General features: G+C 38.9%; 1 protein-coding gene across 1 annotated transcript; it reads right to left on the reverse strand.

The window, feature by feature from the left end:
- Positions 1–807: 807 nt before the first annotated feature.
- MORF4L2 (mortality factor 4 like 2) lies at positions 808–13,129 on the reverse strand. Its single transcript, XM_079765292.1, has 4 exons — positions 13,005–13,129; positions 11,516–11,587; positions 4,386–4,486; positions 808–2,363 (listed from the first exon to the last, which is right to left on the reverse strand). The coding sequence occupies exon 4, from the start codon at positions 2,337–2,339 to the stop codon at positions 1,473–1,475; it is 867 nt and encodes a 288-aa protein (XP_079621418.1). The 5' UTR covers positions 2,340–2,363; positions 4,386–4,486; positions 11,516–11,587; positions 13,005–13,129; the 3' UTR covers positions 808–1,472.
- Between the last annotated feature and the right edge of the window lie 673 nt (positions 13,130–13,802).

Consider the following 13,802-nt stretch of genomic DNA (forward strand, 5'->3'; position numbering starts at 1 on the left):
AAAGAGCAAAGAATAAGTTTAAGGGACTGTTATAATACCCACAAAATCTTACATAATAAAAAGGTAGTATGTAAATTACCATCACTCCGCTACGCCCACGATTGGGCCAGCGGGAGACACAGGGGGCGGGACTCAGGGTGGCTGGGGTGGTGATTGGGCCGGCAGGACGCTGAGCTCGCGTTGCAGCACAGACGGGTCTCTGGGGCAGCGAGCCAGGGCGTTTGGAGGTTTGGAGGCGGCGCGGCTCCCGGGGGAGGAGTCTGGCGGCAGTTGGGCCGCAGGAGCCCATGGCGGTGTCCTGGTGTCCGCAGAGGACACGGGTTTCCACGAAGGCAGAGGAGGCGGTGGCCCCAGCCTTCCTGGGCGGGAGGCAAAGGCAAGACCCCTGCCTGGGCTCCGGCCGCAGGAGGATCACGCCCCCGCCCCGCCTCGCTTTAGGGGCCCAGGGACTTAGGAGCTGCCGGCCACACCGGGTCCTGACCAGCGGACAGACAGCCTACATGTGCATGATTAAATCATGCACTGGTCCTCTAGTATCCTATTAAACCCAGCCCAACTCATAGGGGCAAGAAGCAGAGACCAAAGATGGTTCTTCCAAGCAGCAGTATAAAGTGATCCCACCTTAAGAAGCCACACTGAGAGGAAGTGAAGAGGAGGGGCAACTGGCTTGACAGGGCACACTCCAGGCTGCCACACCCAACAGAAAAAGGAATTCACCAGGAGTCAGAAAATTGACACCACCCAGGTCTTTCCTGGGCCTGCTGACGAGTCAGCTTTAGTAATATTAAAGGCACAATGCAAAATTACTTGCTTTGAAATTTAGAAACAAATTTTATTTAAGATCTGAAATACAGTTCCTAAAATATCAACTTCTCCAGAAAACCGTGGCTACACAATAATGCATTGCCTCTATCATGTTAGAACGTGCATTAGACTCAAATACAAAAACCATGAGACAAACCACCATCCTTCAACAATTTGAGCAAAGATAGAATGCCTAAGGAACAACATAGATGGACTTGCAGAGGATGGGCTGTTTTACTTCAAGCACCATTAAAAAAAGAGCACAAATGCATGGGTTTTCAGGTATATACATTAAGTTGAACCTTTGGCACTAGGAATCAGGGCATTTTTATCACGTAGCATTAACACATATTAGAAAATTGTGTAGTGTCAAAGGGATAGAACCACCAGCATTCAAGCAATGTTGTCAACTATGCAAGAAAATGTTCTACTGAATGTTTCTTTTTTTTTTTTGTCTAATTACTGCATACACTGGTAGCAACTTTGAAATGAGAAAAGGAGCTTGTACTCCTCCTTTTATTTTCTGTTTAAAACAAAACAGAAAAACTGAAATATAAGCCCTGTTATACATTAACAATTTTAAAGGACATCAATTATACAAGAGAAAGACTAAGAACAAAAAGAGTGTTTACAGATACCAGACATAATAGTGAGTGGTCAGTAGACCCTCACAGGGCTTTGCGGTGGTACTCAGCCGAAGCTACTTTGTAATCACTGGCAGTAAACAGAGATGCAGCATTCTTTGCCAGATATTTTAGGAAATCATGCAAATAGCCCAACAATAATGCAAGGCTCTTCTCATCAAGGGGTGTATATGCCAGCATCGCTCCGATTCTTACGAATAATCTCAGTAGGTGTGGTGCTCCATAAACCTGGGACATGGGCGCATCAGGGTGAGCCAAGAGGATTTCAGCATACTGGGGCCTCTCAAATTTGTAGAGCAGCTGAGTGCCCAACATCACGTTGAAGTATTCTTTTATTCCTGCAACAACTTCATTCACTGCGTATTCCTTATTGTCGACATTTCCCTGTGATTTCTTGCAGCTTGCATACTCTTCTAGAATGGCATCTACATTTTTCTTAGCAGGGAGTTGAAACAGCTGCTTCTGCCTGGTAACTAAGTCCCAGTCCTCAACAAGCCATGGTTTTAATTCTTCAGGAATCTTCACTTTAACTTCCATTCTATTCTTAAATGCATCCTCGCTTTCAACAGTGGGGTCAGCCCGGGCTCTTTTCTTCCGAGGTGGCTGAGGGGCTTCGCTGGTACTGCCACCATCCCCGTTTCCAGGAGTCTTCTGCTTGTTCTTTCTGGTCTTCCTCACGGTTCCAGAAGGGGGATTCTCTGCAGAGCGACCCCCCCATCTGCCCGGGAGGGCTGGTTCCAGATTCTTCTGCTGTGGACCAGCTGTCTTCTTTCCTGATGAGGCCCCTCTCATCTTACTTCTCTGCATATTGCTTCTAGTTGGCTTTTTGAAGTTGTCTTCTTCTGCAGATTGTTGTCCACGAGTTTGAGAACCCTGCTTTCTGGAACTCATTCAACCCTGTTTTTATTTCAACCACTGTAATATATAAAGTATTTTACTTGGTTGTTTTCTATAGTGACCTTTAACACACTATGCTTCATAAAGGCCCATTAAAGCCCAGTATATGCTACTCTCTTGGAATTTGAATTTCAAGTCCTATTTCAGAACCATTTCTAAGTGACTTACTACCCCCTCCCTTTATCCTCATTACTGCCCACTACCTCATCAGACCTGCCCATAAATTCTTTTTTTTTTTTGATTATCACCCAAAAGACAGGAATATAATTTTGGAGAAGAAAATAAATTAAGTGGGGAAGAAACTACAAAAGGCAGTGGAATTGAAATTCAAGACTTTTCAACAGGAAGAATGACAACATGAAAGAAATAAGAAAGATGTACTTAACTGGAGGCAAAGTGAGTAACAGTACAGGTTTCTGTAGAAGTCCAGGTAGGCCTGAACTAGAATGATGAGTCAAGAGAAACTGAATACAGAATTTGGTAAACGAAGGAGAGGGAGGAGTCAAAAGTGGCTCTGCATTTTAAACCTGGGTAATTAATGAATTAATAAAAGCACTGACTTTTAATGGTTACTTTGGAATCAGCAATAAAACAATAGGAAATAGGTAATTCATCCATTCATTCATCTATTCAGTCAGCATACATTACTGCATATCTGTTTCAGAACAGGTACTATGCTATGTGCTAGCGATTCAAATATTTAAAGTGACAATTATAAAACAAGAACAGTGGTGGGATTGCATACTGGTGCAGCCACTATGGAAAACAGCATAAAGATCCCTCAAAAAGTTAAAAACAGAACTACAATGTAACCCAGCAACTTCACTGATGGGTATTAATCTGAAGAAACTGAAAATACTAATTTGAAAAGATAAATGTATTTCTATGTTCATTGTGGCATTATTTATAATAGCTAAGATATGGAAGCAACCTAGGTGTCCATTGATAAACAAATGGATAAAGATGTATATATATATACACCACATCTTTATTATTCAGCCATAAAAAGGAATGAAATCTTACCATTTGCAACAGCATGGATGGACCTAGAGGTTATTATGCTAAGTAAAATAACTCAGAGAAAGACAAATATCATGTGATTTCTCTCATATGTGGAATCTAAAAAACAAAATCCATGAACGAAACAGGAAGAAACTCATAGATGCAGAGAACAAACTGATGGCTGCCAGATGGGAGGGGGTGGGAAAATGGGTGAGAAAGGTGAAGTGGATCAAGAAGTACAAACTACCAGTTAATAGGGAATTATAGTCAATAACTATGTATGGTGTCAGATGGGTAGTAGACTTATCATGGTGATCACGTCGTGAGGTATATACATGTCTAATCACTATAATTAAAAAATAAATTAAAAATAACAAGGTTAGTACAATAATAGCTATAAATAGACTATTTGGGAGCAAACAATAAATGGTGCATGATACACTTTCATGATAGCCTGTTGGAGGAGATGGTAAATTGGTGAGGGGGAAGTCAGTGATGACTCCAACTACTGAGAATGGGTAATTAGGTCATTAGTATTATCTCCAAATGAGACTGCATCCAGAGGAGAAAATGGGTTAGAGAAGAAAGAAGTTCAGTATTGGATCTATTAAGTGTGAGGTGTGCAGTAAACATATGACTTTAAAGCTCAGGTGAGAGGCCAGAGCCAGAAATGGAGATCTGAGCCTAATCACTACACAGATGGTAGCGGAAATTAGGAGAATCAATGAAATCATTCATGGAGAGGAGAGGAAGAAAAACTGAACCAAGTATGGGATTCTCGGAAAAAACAACACAACTAGGAAAGAATATTTAAGGGGTGAGCAGAGAGAGAGATACCACAGGTGAAACAAAGTGGTCAAAGTAGCCATAGAGGAATTAGGAGAACGTTGATTTGGAAGCCAAAGAAGTTGAGTTTCAATAAGGAAAAGGGACAATCTATAGTATAAAATGCAGAAGCAAGGGCTAGTAAGGTAAGATGAAAAATAGTGTTCTAGGATTCTTATGGTGTGACAAATAACAACAATTTCGTTGACTTACATAATCCTTTCTTCTTGGTCTTCTAAGAACTTCTAGTGCTTTCCCAGATGGAATCTTACAGATCTTCTGAGAAGATATGGAAGGATGAGGTGGGAGACAACCTAGAAAGGAAAGCAAGTATCTGCAATGAAGATGAATTTTTGTGAAACACAGAAAAAAAATATAATTATAAACATATGGTTTACAATTGTAGTATTAGAGAAAAAAATGAGTTCTGCTGTTAAGACGTACTTCTATTTTAATTAGGCTCCACCATATAGGAGTTGTCAGGTCTTAGGCAAGATATGTAAGCTTTTTCTCATCTATGGAATGTGGCAAATTACCTGTAGCCTTCACAGGTTCATGTTAAGAATTTCATAAATATGTGATTAAACAGCTAGCATAGTACCTTGCAGGAATACCTGCACATGTGACAAGGACACAAAGATGTTCATTGCAGTGATGTTTTTAAATGCTGGAGAGCTGAAATACCTAATTATTCTTCAATAGGGAAATGGCAATTTATTTTTATTTTTAATCCTCACCTGAGGATATTTTTCCATTGATTTTTGGAGAGAGTGGGAGAGAAAAAAACAGAAAGAAAAATCAGTGTGAGAGAAACACATTGATTGCCTCCTGCACGAGCCCTGACCAGAGCCAAACTGGCTAGGGTGGGAAATGGCAATTTAAATTATGTATGCACACTATGGAAGAACATTCAAATGAATTAAGCAGAGATCCATGTACTGACATGGAAAGATATTCAATTATATATTACTAGGTGCCCGATGCATGAAATTCATGCAAGGGGCTCGGCTTCTGCCCACCCCAGCAGCCACCTCAGCCCTTGCAGCCCCAGCTTCGTCCGGAAGGACGTCTGGTCTAATTAGCATATTATGCTTTTATTATTATAGATTAGGTAAATAGGCAGGTTGCATAATAGGTACAATAGGACCCCAAAGAGACAGCACAGGGCGAGAAATAAGCATCAGTCTCAATTCTAATATACAGTGTGATCCAATTTCTGTTTTAAGTCAATGTGCCTAAGTGCATAGAAAAATATCTTGATGGAGAAATACCAGACTATTAAGGTCAGGGTAACCTCTAGGAAAGAATGGGCCAGGTTTCTCTGGTAAGTACAACTTTCACCCACAGAAAAAGCCCTCTAGCCAACCTCTAGTTCTTAAGACAACATAGGCAGGTGTCAGGGAAACCCTGAGGGGGAAATAAAGAAGCAAGCAATGCTAGAAAGCTACAGCCCTGAATCAGGGAAGCCAGTTATTGGGAATAAAGGCCTGGTGCTAGTGCTTTCATTAAACAAATGATATCCTCTAACTCCGTTGGCAAACTGCGGCTCGCAAGCCACATGCGGCTCTTTGGCCCCTTGAGTGTGGCTCTTCCACAAAATACCACGGCCTGGGCGAGTCTATTTTGAAGAAGTGGCGTTAGAAGAAGTTTAAGTTTAAAAAATTTGGCTCTCAAAAGAAATTTCAATCGTTGTACTGTTGATATTTGGCTCTGTTGACTAATGAGTTTGCCGACCACTGCTCTAACTGAAAGGGCACAAAGTTCTGAGCAGAAATTAAATGGCAACTGTGGGCCTCAGAGAGCATCAAAATCTGTGAATACAGAAAATGACCCTCTGGGAATCTGTGAAGTATCAGTGACCAGTGTGGCATGACATTATATTGTAAACTATCATGCTTACAAAATAATTTTTCTAAAAAAAAATTGTGACGGGGACATGGTTAAGTAATGTAGGTGAAATTAACCCCCCCCCCCACCTGGGGCTAATATAGTATAGAGCTTCCATAAACAAGGGAATAGTTAATCTATAAATTAGAGAAAATAAGATGGGCCAGTGCCAACCAGACTGTAAAACACACAGAAGTAGAGCCAGATTGGACAGTAAACTATTTTGGAAGCCACATTGGTCATCCTCAATTCCTTAGTGAGGAGGAACTTAAGAGTGATAGTTGAACGTACTGGTATTGATTATGTGTGTATGCATAAAACTACAAAAAGAATTCTACCTGGCTCTCTAAGTGGGTGAGTTCCGTCATTCTCTACAAATGCTTCTATCATTTATATAAAGTCCCAAGTTCAATGAAATATCTGATACTGCACAGAAAATACCTGTACAACTAGTCAAGGTTTGTGCCCAGTGAATAAATCCAGGGAAGCAGCCTCTCTGAAGAATTGTCTCAGTACCTTTATTTTCACCTGAGTACCCTACAGATCAAGCAATTATTATTACCTGTGAGCCAGAAGCCAGGCATCAAAGGTAAGAAATACCATTCTTTTGATTGACTAGTTCCTACTTGTCACAGAAGTTTATGGATAGCCTTACTCAGGTCACTGCACTCTACCTCTATGGACTGGTGACAGATGTGCTGGGCACATCCTTCATTTAAAAAGTTGGCACTTTACAGTGCTTAATTTTGAAGCAACACTTATGTCCCCAATGGGTATACTATAGTGAATCAAAGTGAGGTGATTCAACTAATGGGGGAAATGGAGGCACAATTTAGGGATAAGTTGTCAAATATTTTTTTACTTGTCTTCTATAGGTCAAGCTCAGGCATTATGAAAACATATCTGTGTGTTTACCTCAATTTTCTATCTTAAATTTTTGTGTAAATATTCATTTAAATAGAGGTGAGCTCCTACTGCATATCAAATCTCAGATATTCCCTTTAAAAATTTTTTTCTATTTCTGCCCCCTCAATTTATCCTATAGTAAAGCATTTCATATTATTCCTGTACGTTTCCTAGATGCAAATTTAGTGGGTCAAGAAGTAATATGTTGCCAAATTACTTTCCCCAAAAGTTTTACCAATTTCCCATCTCACACTTTGGTCAAATAGCACTGGCTAGCTATTTGGCTATCCTCTTTTAATTTGTAGATTTGGTAAAGAAAACGGGTTTGGTTTTTCAGTTTGCATTTCTTTATTAATGATGTTCTAAACATTTAAAAAATGTCTATTGGCCATTTATATCTTAGCTCTTGCTCTTTGCCATTCTTTCTTTAAAAAATATTTATTGAAAGTATTACATATGTCCCCCTTTTTCCACTGACCCCGTTATTAGTGATTCCAACACTTACAGCTCAGACATTTTACGTCTGATGTTAAGATTAAGTTTTATATCATGAAATGTGTAGTTTTTCCTTTCATTAAGTTTAAAAATTAAGATGGCATCCTTTTATGGATTTTATATTTTAATTCCTTAATCTACCCAGAATTTATTATGTAAATTATGGACTGAAAATCTATATACTTTTCCCTAACTTATTTTGTGGCACCACTTATTGAGTAATCTTTTCTTTATATACCTACAAATACCAAATACATAAAGATGCAGGCATTCTCCTTACCACACCCCCTCCCCAATCCCAGAATGAGTGTGCATGCTTTCAAATCTTTTTATGTACACATTTACACAAATAACATACCTTTAAAACTAAGTGTGTATGTTATACACGTATGTGAATATATATATATATCATCATGCATTAACTTGGTCTTGACAAAGTAAAATACATATTGCTCTGAATCTTTTCTCATGGACCTTCTTCTGTCTGCATATACCTAGTTCATGCTTTTTAATATCCACATCATTCTATAATTTCTACAGAGCATAATTTTACCAGTTCCATATTAATTAACATACACAGCACACTTTAACCAGTCCTATATCAATACTTCATTATTACAGAAATGCTATAATAGACATCAGTTTACAGATATATTAGAGCATTAGGAAGTGGAAACTGTTCAAAGGATTTGCTAATTTCTTTGATGAGATAGAGGCAAATTACTTTGTAAAGAACTGCTTTAATTTGCACTTCCAGCAAAAGTGTAAAAGTTCGTTCACCCACACCTTCAGCAACACTGGATAAACATTTTAAAGAAAAATTTGTGTTTTTTTTGGGGGGGGCAATCTAAAAAGGTATTTTATTTGAATTTGTGTGATATTGAGCATTTTTTCATAGATATCCTTTTCTTATGTAAATATTTTGGCCCCTTTTCTACTAGGTTGTTTCTTTTATTGATTCCTAATGATTAAAAACTAAGCTTTTTTTGGTATGTTGGAAATATTTTGTCCAAACTGTCAATGTGTCAACCTTTTCATTTGTGAACTTTGTTTGGCATTTATGTCATGCCTAGGAAAAATGCTCCCAAAGTGGTTTAAAAATAATTTCCTATATTATTTTTTTTTTACAGTTTCTTCCTTATATATAACAAATTTTCCCAATATTAGAGTCCATCCTTTCCCCACTGATTTGATATGCTATTTTAACATTCTAAATTCCTATAGGTATATGGGTCTCTTTTAAGGTACTCTCTTCCCAGTAATTTTTGATTATTCAATTAAAAATATTTTTATTGATTTCAGAGAGGAAGGGAGAGAGAGAAAGGGATAGAAACATCAATGATGAGAGAAAACCACTGATGGGCTGCCTCCTGCATGCCCCACACTGGGGATCGAGCCCGAGACCAGGGCATGTGCCCTGACAAGGAATCGAACCGTGACCTCCTGGTTCATAGGTTGACACTCAACCACTGAGCCACACCACTCGGGCTGATTATTCAATTTTTAAAGTTATCACTGTTTCTAGGTTATCTATTCTGTCACAGCAATATGTCTGTTCTCACACCAGTTATCACATTGGTTTAATTATCATAGTTTAAAGCCATAAAAGTTGCCCTAGAGCAGGGGCGTGGGGAACCTTGTTTCTGCTAAGGGCCATTTGGATATTTATAACACCATTCACTTAATATAGACATCTGTTGCTATGAAAAAAAAAGCTCCTAGATTTATTGAATTTCAAGTCTGTCCTGCGGTTACTTTGGCAGGGCCAGATCAAATGATTTTGCAGGCCTTACACAGCTGGACGTTCCCCACCCCTGCCCTAGGGTAACATTTGTAAATTAATTCCAAGGATGTTCCACGCAATATTATTTGAAGTATAAAAACGCTGGACTTTAGCTATAGGACTATCAATAGCAATTTGGCAAAATAAAAGGTGGTTTATCCATAATATGGACTATCATGCTAGTTAAAGGAATGCCACTATGAAAGGAATAGAATTCTATGAATGGACATGAAGACACCCCAAACAATTTGATTAAAAATAGCAAGTTGCATCCTAGCCTGTTTGGCTCAATGGATAGAGTGTCGGCTGGTTCGATTCCCATCAAGGGCACATACCTCATTTGCAAGCTGGATCCCCAGCCCTGGTTGGGGTGCGTCAGGGAGACAACCAATCAATGAGTCTCTCTCACATGATGTTTCTCTCTCTGTCTCTCCCTCTCTATTCCACTTTCTCTAAAAAATCAATGAGAAAACATACTCAGGTGAGGATTAACAACAACAACAAAATAGCAAGTTGCAAAACAGTACCTATAGTGTGATACCATATTTAAGTAAAACAAAACAATATTATTTATATATATATATATATATATATATATATATATATATATATATATATCCATACACATTTTAAAACAGGTATATAATTTAGAGATCTAGAAGGAAATAGAACTGATAATAATTGTTAATTTTGGGAAGAGTAAGAGAATTGGGGTGGTGAGAAAGAAAACCTAAATCTACTCTGCAATATTTAAAATTTTTATATTATAAGGAGAATGTATTCACATATCAATTCTGTGACTAAAAATTTATATTGAAATATACATATTTAACCCACAATGTTTTTCTGATCTATTCTTATCCATGGATTTCACATATAGCTAGGCTTTTCATTATCACAGTATACCGTATATTTTGTAGGCATAGCATTCAGACTGGTTTCCCTCCCTCCTTGTAAAGTCTTGCCCATCCTCAAAGGCCAGGTCAAGTTTCTTTTTCTCCTAGAGTCTTTCTCCATTTCCGGCTACTCTGGCTCTTGCCTTCTCCGAGCTCCTATTGGCCTAACAGTCTACCTCCCTCCCTGTATCCTTTAATCATTCTCAAATGGCGTCTTGTAAAGGAGTTTTGTGTCTACCCATCTATTGCATGTTTTCCACCAGGTAGTGCCCTCCTCTGCAACCTCGCTTTCAGAAAATAAAAATATAAAAGGAATATATAGTGATTCCATAGGTAAATGAAACGGTTGAAACAGAAAACCTTCATCTCTCTTCATGTAAGTGATGGGTCATTCAGAAATGCAGACTCCAAATACTAACATTTTTATGTATGGGTGTGTAAAAAATGAGTATGAACAACATCTCCTACAGTTTGTTGGAATAAACCTTTTAATGCACCTGTATGTGTCACTTACATTGATATCAAATCTCTCCTGGATCTTGGGACTACTTTATGTGTCACAGATATTTTTGAATCTGAGACAAAGGAGGAATAATATAAAAGCTGCTAGTAGACTGAATATGGTTATAATTTGCTGGTTAAAATTATAGTTTCTGGAAATTCCCTTATCAATAGACTCAATATCTTTCTGGATTGTTAGGGTGAATCAGAAGTTATAATTTCAGAATTCAGTTCTAATAGTAACTACCGCTTCTGGAAAATCAGGAGAGAAACCAACAGTATTATTATTTTTTTTTTACAATTCCAAAAAGAGGTATCGATTGCTTTTAGAAGTGTACCAGAAGGACTAATAGAACCATAATTATTAATAAATCAAACACTTAACTAATGTCAAGCATTGTCCTGATACTTTATATGTAATCCCCTTAACAATCCTATGAAGTAGGAACTATTATTACCTTTATTTTACTTTTGAGGAAATTTAGGGATAAGGTGAATCAGTATCTTGCCTAAGAGATCATGCAGTTAATTGGCAGAGCCAGGTTTTAAATTCAGGAAGTCAGTATTTGTTCTTAACCACTAAATTATGCTGCATACTGGATGTCACAAAGAAAAACAATACATAAATGTATGGAACTATTAGAGATCAACTGTAGTATCTTTTATTAAGGAATATAAGATTACACAGCCCTCTGTTTTTTAGGTACTTTATGTACTGGAAGCACCAATGGACTCAGCTCCATTTTTCCCTTCTTAGAATGGAGTGCTTTCCCTGATAGATACTTACTAATATTCAAAATATTCCTGGACAGTAAAGAAGGTTATGTGGAATTACCTTGTTTGAGAACAGAGGCCAGGAGAAGGGAGGCACTTACCCAAGATTCTGTAATCAGGATCAGGCCTTCTGATCCTTACTATGCAGCAAACTTAGCTTTTCTGATAATGGCCTAGAAGGTCAAACAAGGGGACAAGAAAGGACATAAAAAAGATATGAGGTGATGGTTTTCTCCTCCTCCATCAAGCATTGCATTTTATCACACACAAAGGACAGCAAAGCTGATAAATAATGTACAAGTGTTTCTTTTTCCTTCATTGTGGTTACATTTTCAAATTTACTTTAGTGTACATTTATCCTGATTTTTGAGAAAGTAATTTGTTTTTGCCTTTTTTTTTTTTTACTTTTTATTAAGGAAAATTTCAAATGGTTAAAAATGTAGAGGGAATATTATAAACCCTTTCAAATCTATCATCCAGCTTCAACAATTACCAACTGAAGGCCATCTTGTTTCATCCCTAACCCCACCCACTGCTCCCCCCAAGTCCGATTTTTTTAAAGCTCACAAAATAGCTGACCTTCTGGATTTTATTATGGAAAATTTCATACATATATCAAGGAAAACAATAGTATAAGGAACCCTATATGCCCATCACTCAGCTTAAACAATTATTAACTTAGGGCCAATTTTGTTTTATCTATACCCCTCCCCACTTCTCCCTACTGCTGTGATTATTTTGAAACAAATCTTAGTCATCAATGTATTTTGAAGCCAATCCCTGACATTTTAAAAATTTAATCCGTATTTTTGTTTATATCTCTGTAAGAAAAAAGACAATTTGAAAACATAACCACCATACCATTATAACCTCTAAAAAAAATCGGCATCAATTCCTTAAAAACACATCAAATATCAAATCCATCTTCAAATGTTCCCGATGTATTTGAAACAGCTTTTTATTTTAATGTCGGTGTGTTCGAATCAGGATCCAAACAAGGCCTACTCATCGCATGTGGTTCATCTCCAGCTCGCTCTCCTTCTCCATCTCTTTCTCCCCCTCCCCCATTTTTTTTTAAACTTTTCAATATGGAAAATTCCAACCCCCGCTATTCTGAGCTAATTTCCAAATAGTACATTATTTCGTCAGTGAAGATTGATATATCTCTCTTATAGCTCTAATTTCTTCTAGGAAAGAAATCAATGGGCAAGAAACGCACTATAATGAACGAATTTACATAATTTATGTTTTTTTTCTCATTCTGTTACGCGGATTTTTCTCTCCACAATAATAGCTACTATCTTTTGGAGCTAGGCTTCCTATTAAATACCTTATACTCTCTAACATACAGTACACGCTTCTGAGGTACACGCTTCTGAGGTACACGTCTCTGAGGTAAAGACTTATTATCACCATTTCACAAACATGGAAACCGAGACACAGAAAGAACAGGAGTCAGCCCGAGCTGGGCGTTGGCGTCGGAACCTGAATTCAGCTTTGCCCTATCGTGAAACCATTAGTTAATCTTTTCTATATACCCGGCGAGAAGAGGAAATCGTCAACCCTTTCTCCCCACCCCCACCCTGAAACCTGAAATGGGAATCCACTTCTTCCCAGCAGCGGACGTGTGATCTCCGCCGTCCCTCCAACAGCCATAGTAAAGCCAGGTTTCTCTGGCAACTGATATCCATAGGCAGACACGTCACCCAGGAGGCGGGCTTATACCCTTCGGCCAATCACAATCGTCTTGTCTTAGTTTTAGAATGTTCCATAACCAAATGATTGGACAAGGCCCATCACGTCACAATGATACTTCGCCGCAGTAAAGGGGGGGTGAGCAACCTGCTTCTTCACGGTTAAGGATTGAAGCGAACCAGTCACCATCCTTCTTTAGTGTTGGCCCTGGCCAATGACATTCGTTCTCTTAGGTTCTTAGCCCGCCTTCCAAAAGCGCGACAGTTGGTGGGTTAGAAGTCTATAGGGCAGGGTGTTCACGTGGCCTATTTTCACGACCCAGAGTTCCCCAGAACAGGTTTTTTGTTTTTTTTTTCTGCAGGGAGGCATTATGGGGGCTTTTTTCCCCATTGGGAAAGGAAGTGTCTACGTGGCCTACGGAAACAGGATGGGCGGAAATGAGCTATGCTTCCCGCGAGTGGGGAAGCGCGAGGTCATATCTGGGGCCACACCCCCGAGCCACTTGTGCAACTCTTGGAGGAAAAAAAGGCAGAGTAACGGTTTCGATGTGTGTGAGAGTCGGGACGGTGGGTGCTGCGGGCGTGTGGTGGTGGGGCAAGTGTGAATATGCGCGGGCGAGCTCGTTCGGCTTTGGGGATGGGGTGTGCGCGCCAACCCTCTTGGCGCTGGAGGCGGTGGGTGTGCGCAGGCGCG

This window comes from Cnephaeus nilssonii (assembly GCF_951640355.1).
Source record: "Cnephaeus nilssonii genome assembly, chromosome: X".
Taxonomy (NCBI): Eukaryota; Metazoa; Chordata; class Mammalia; order Chiroptera; family Vespertilionidae; genus Cnephaeus; species Cnephaeus nilssonii.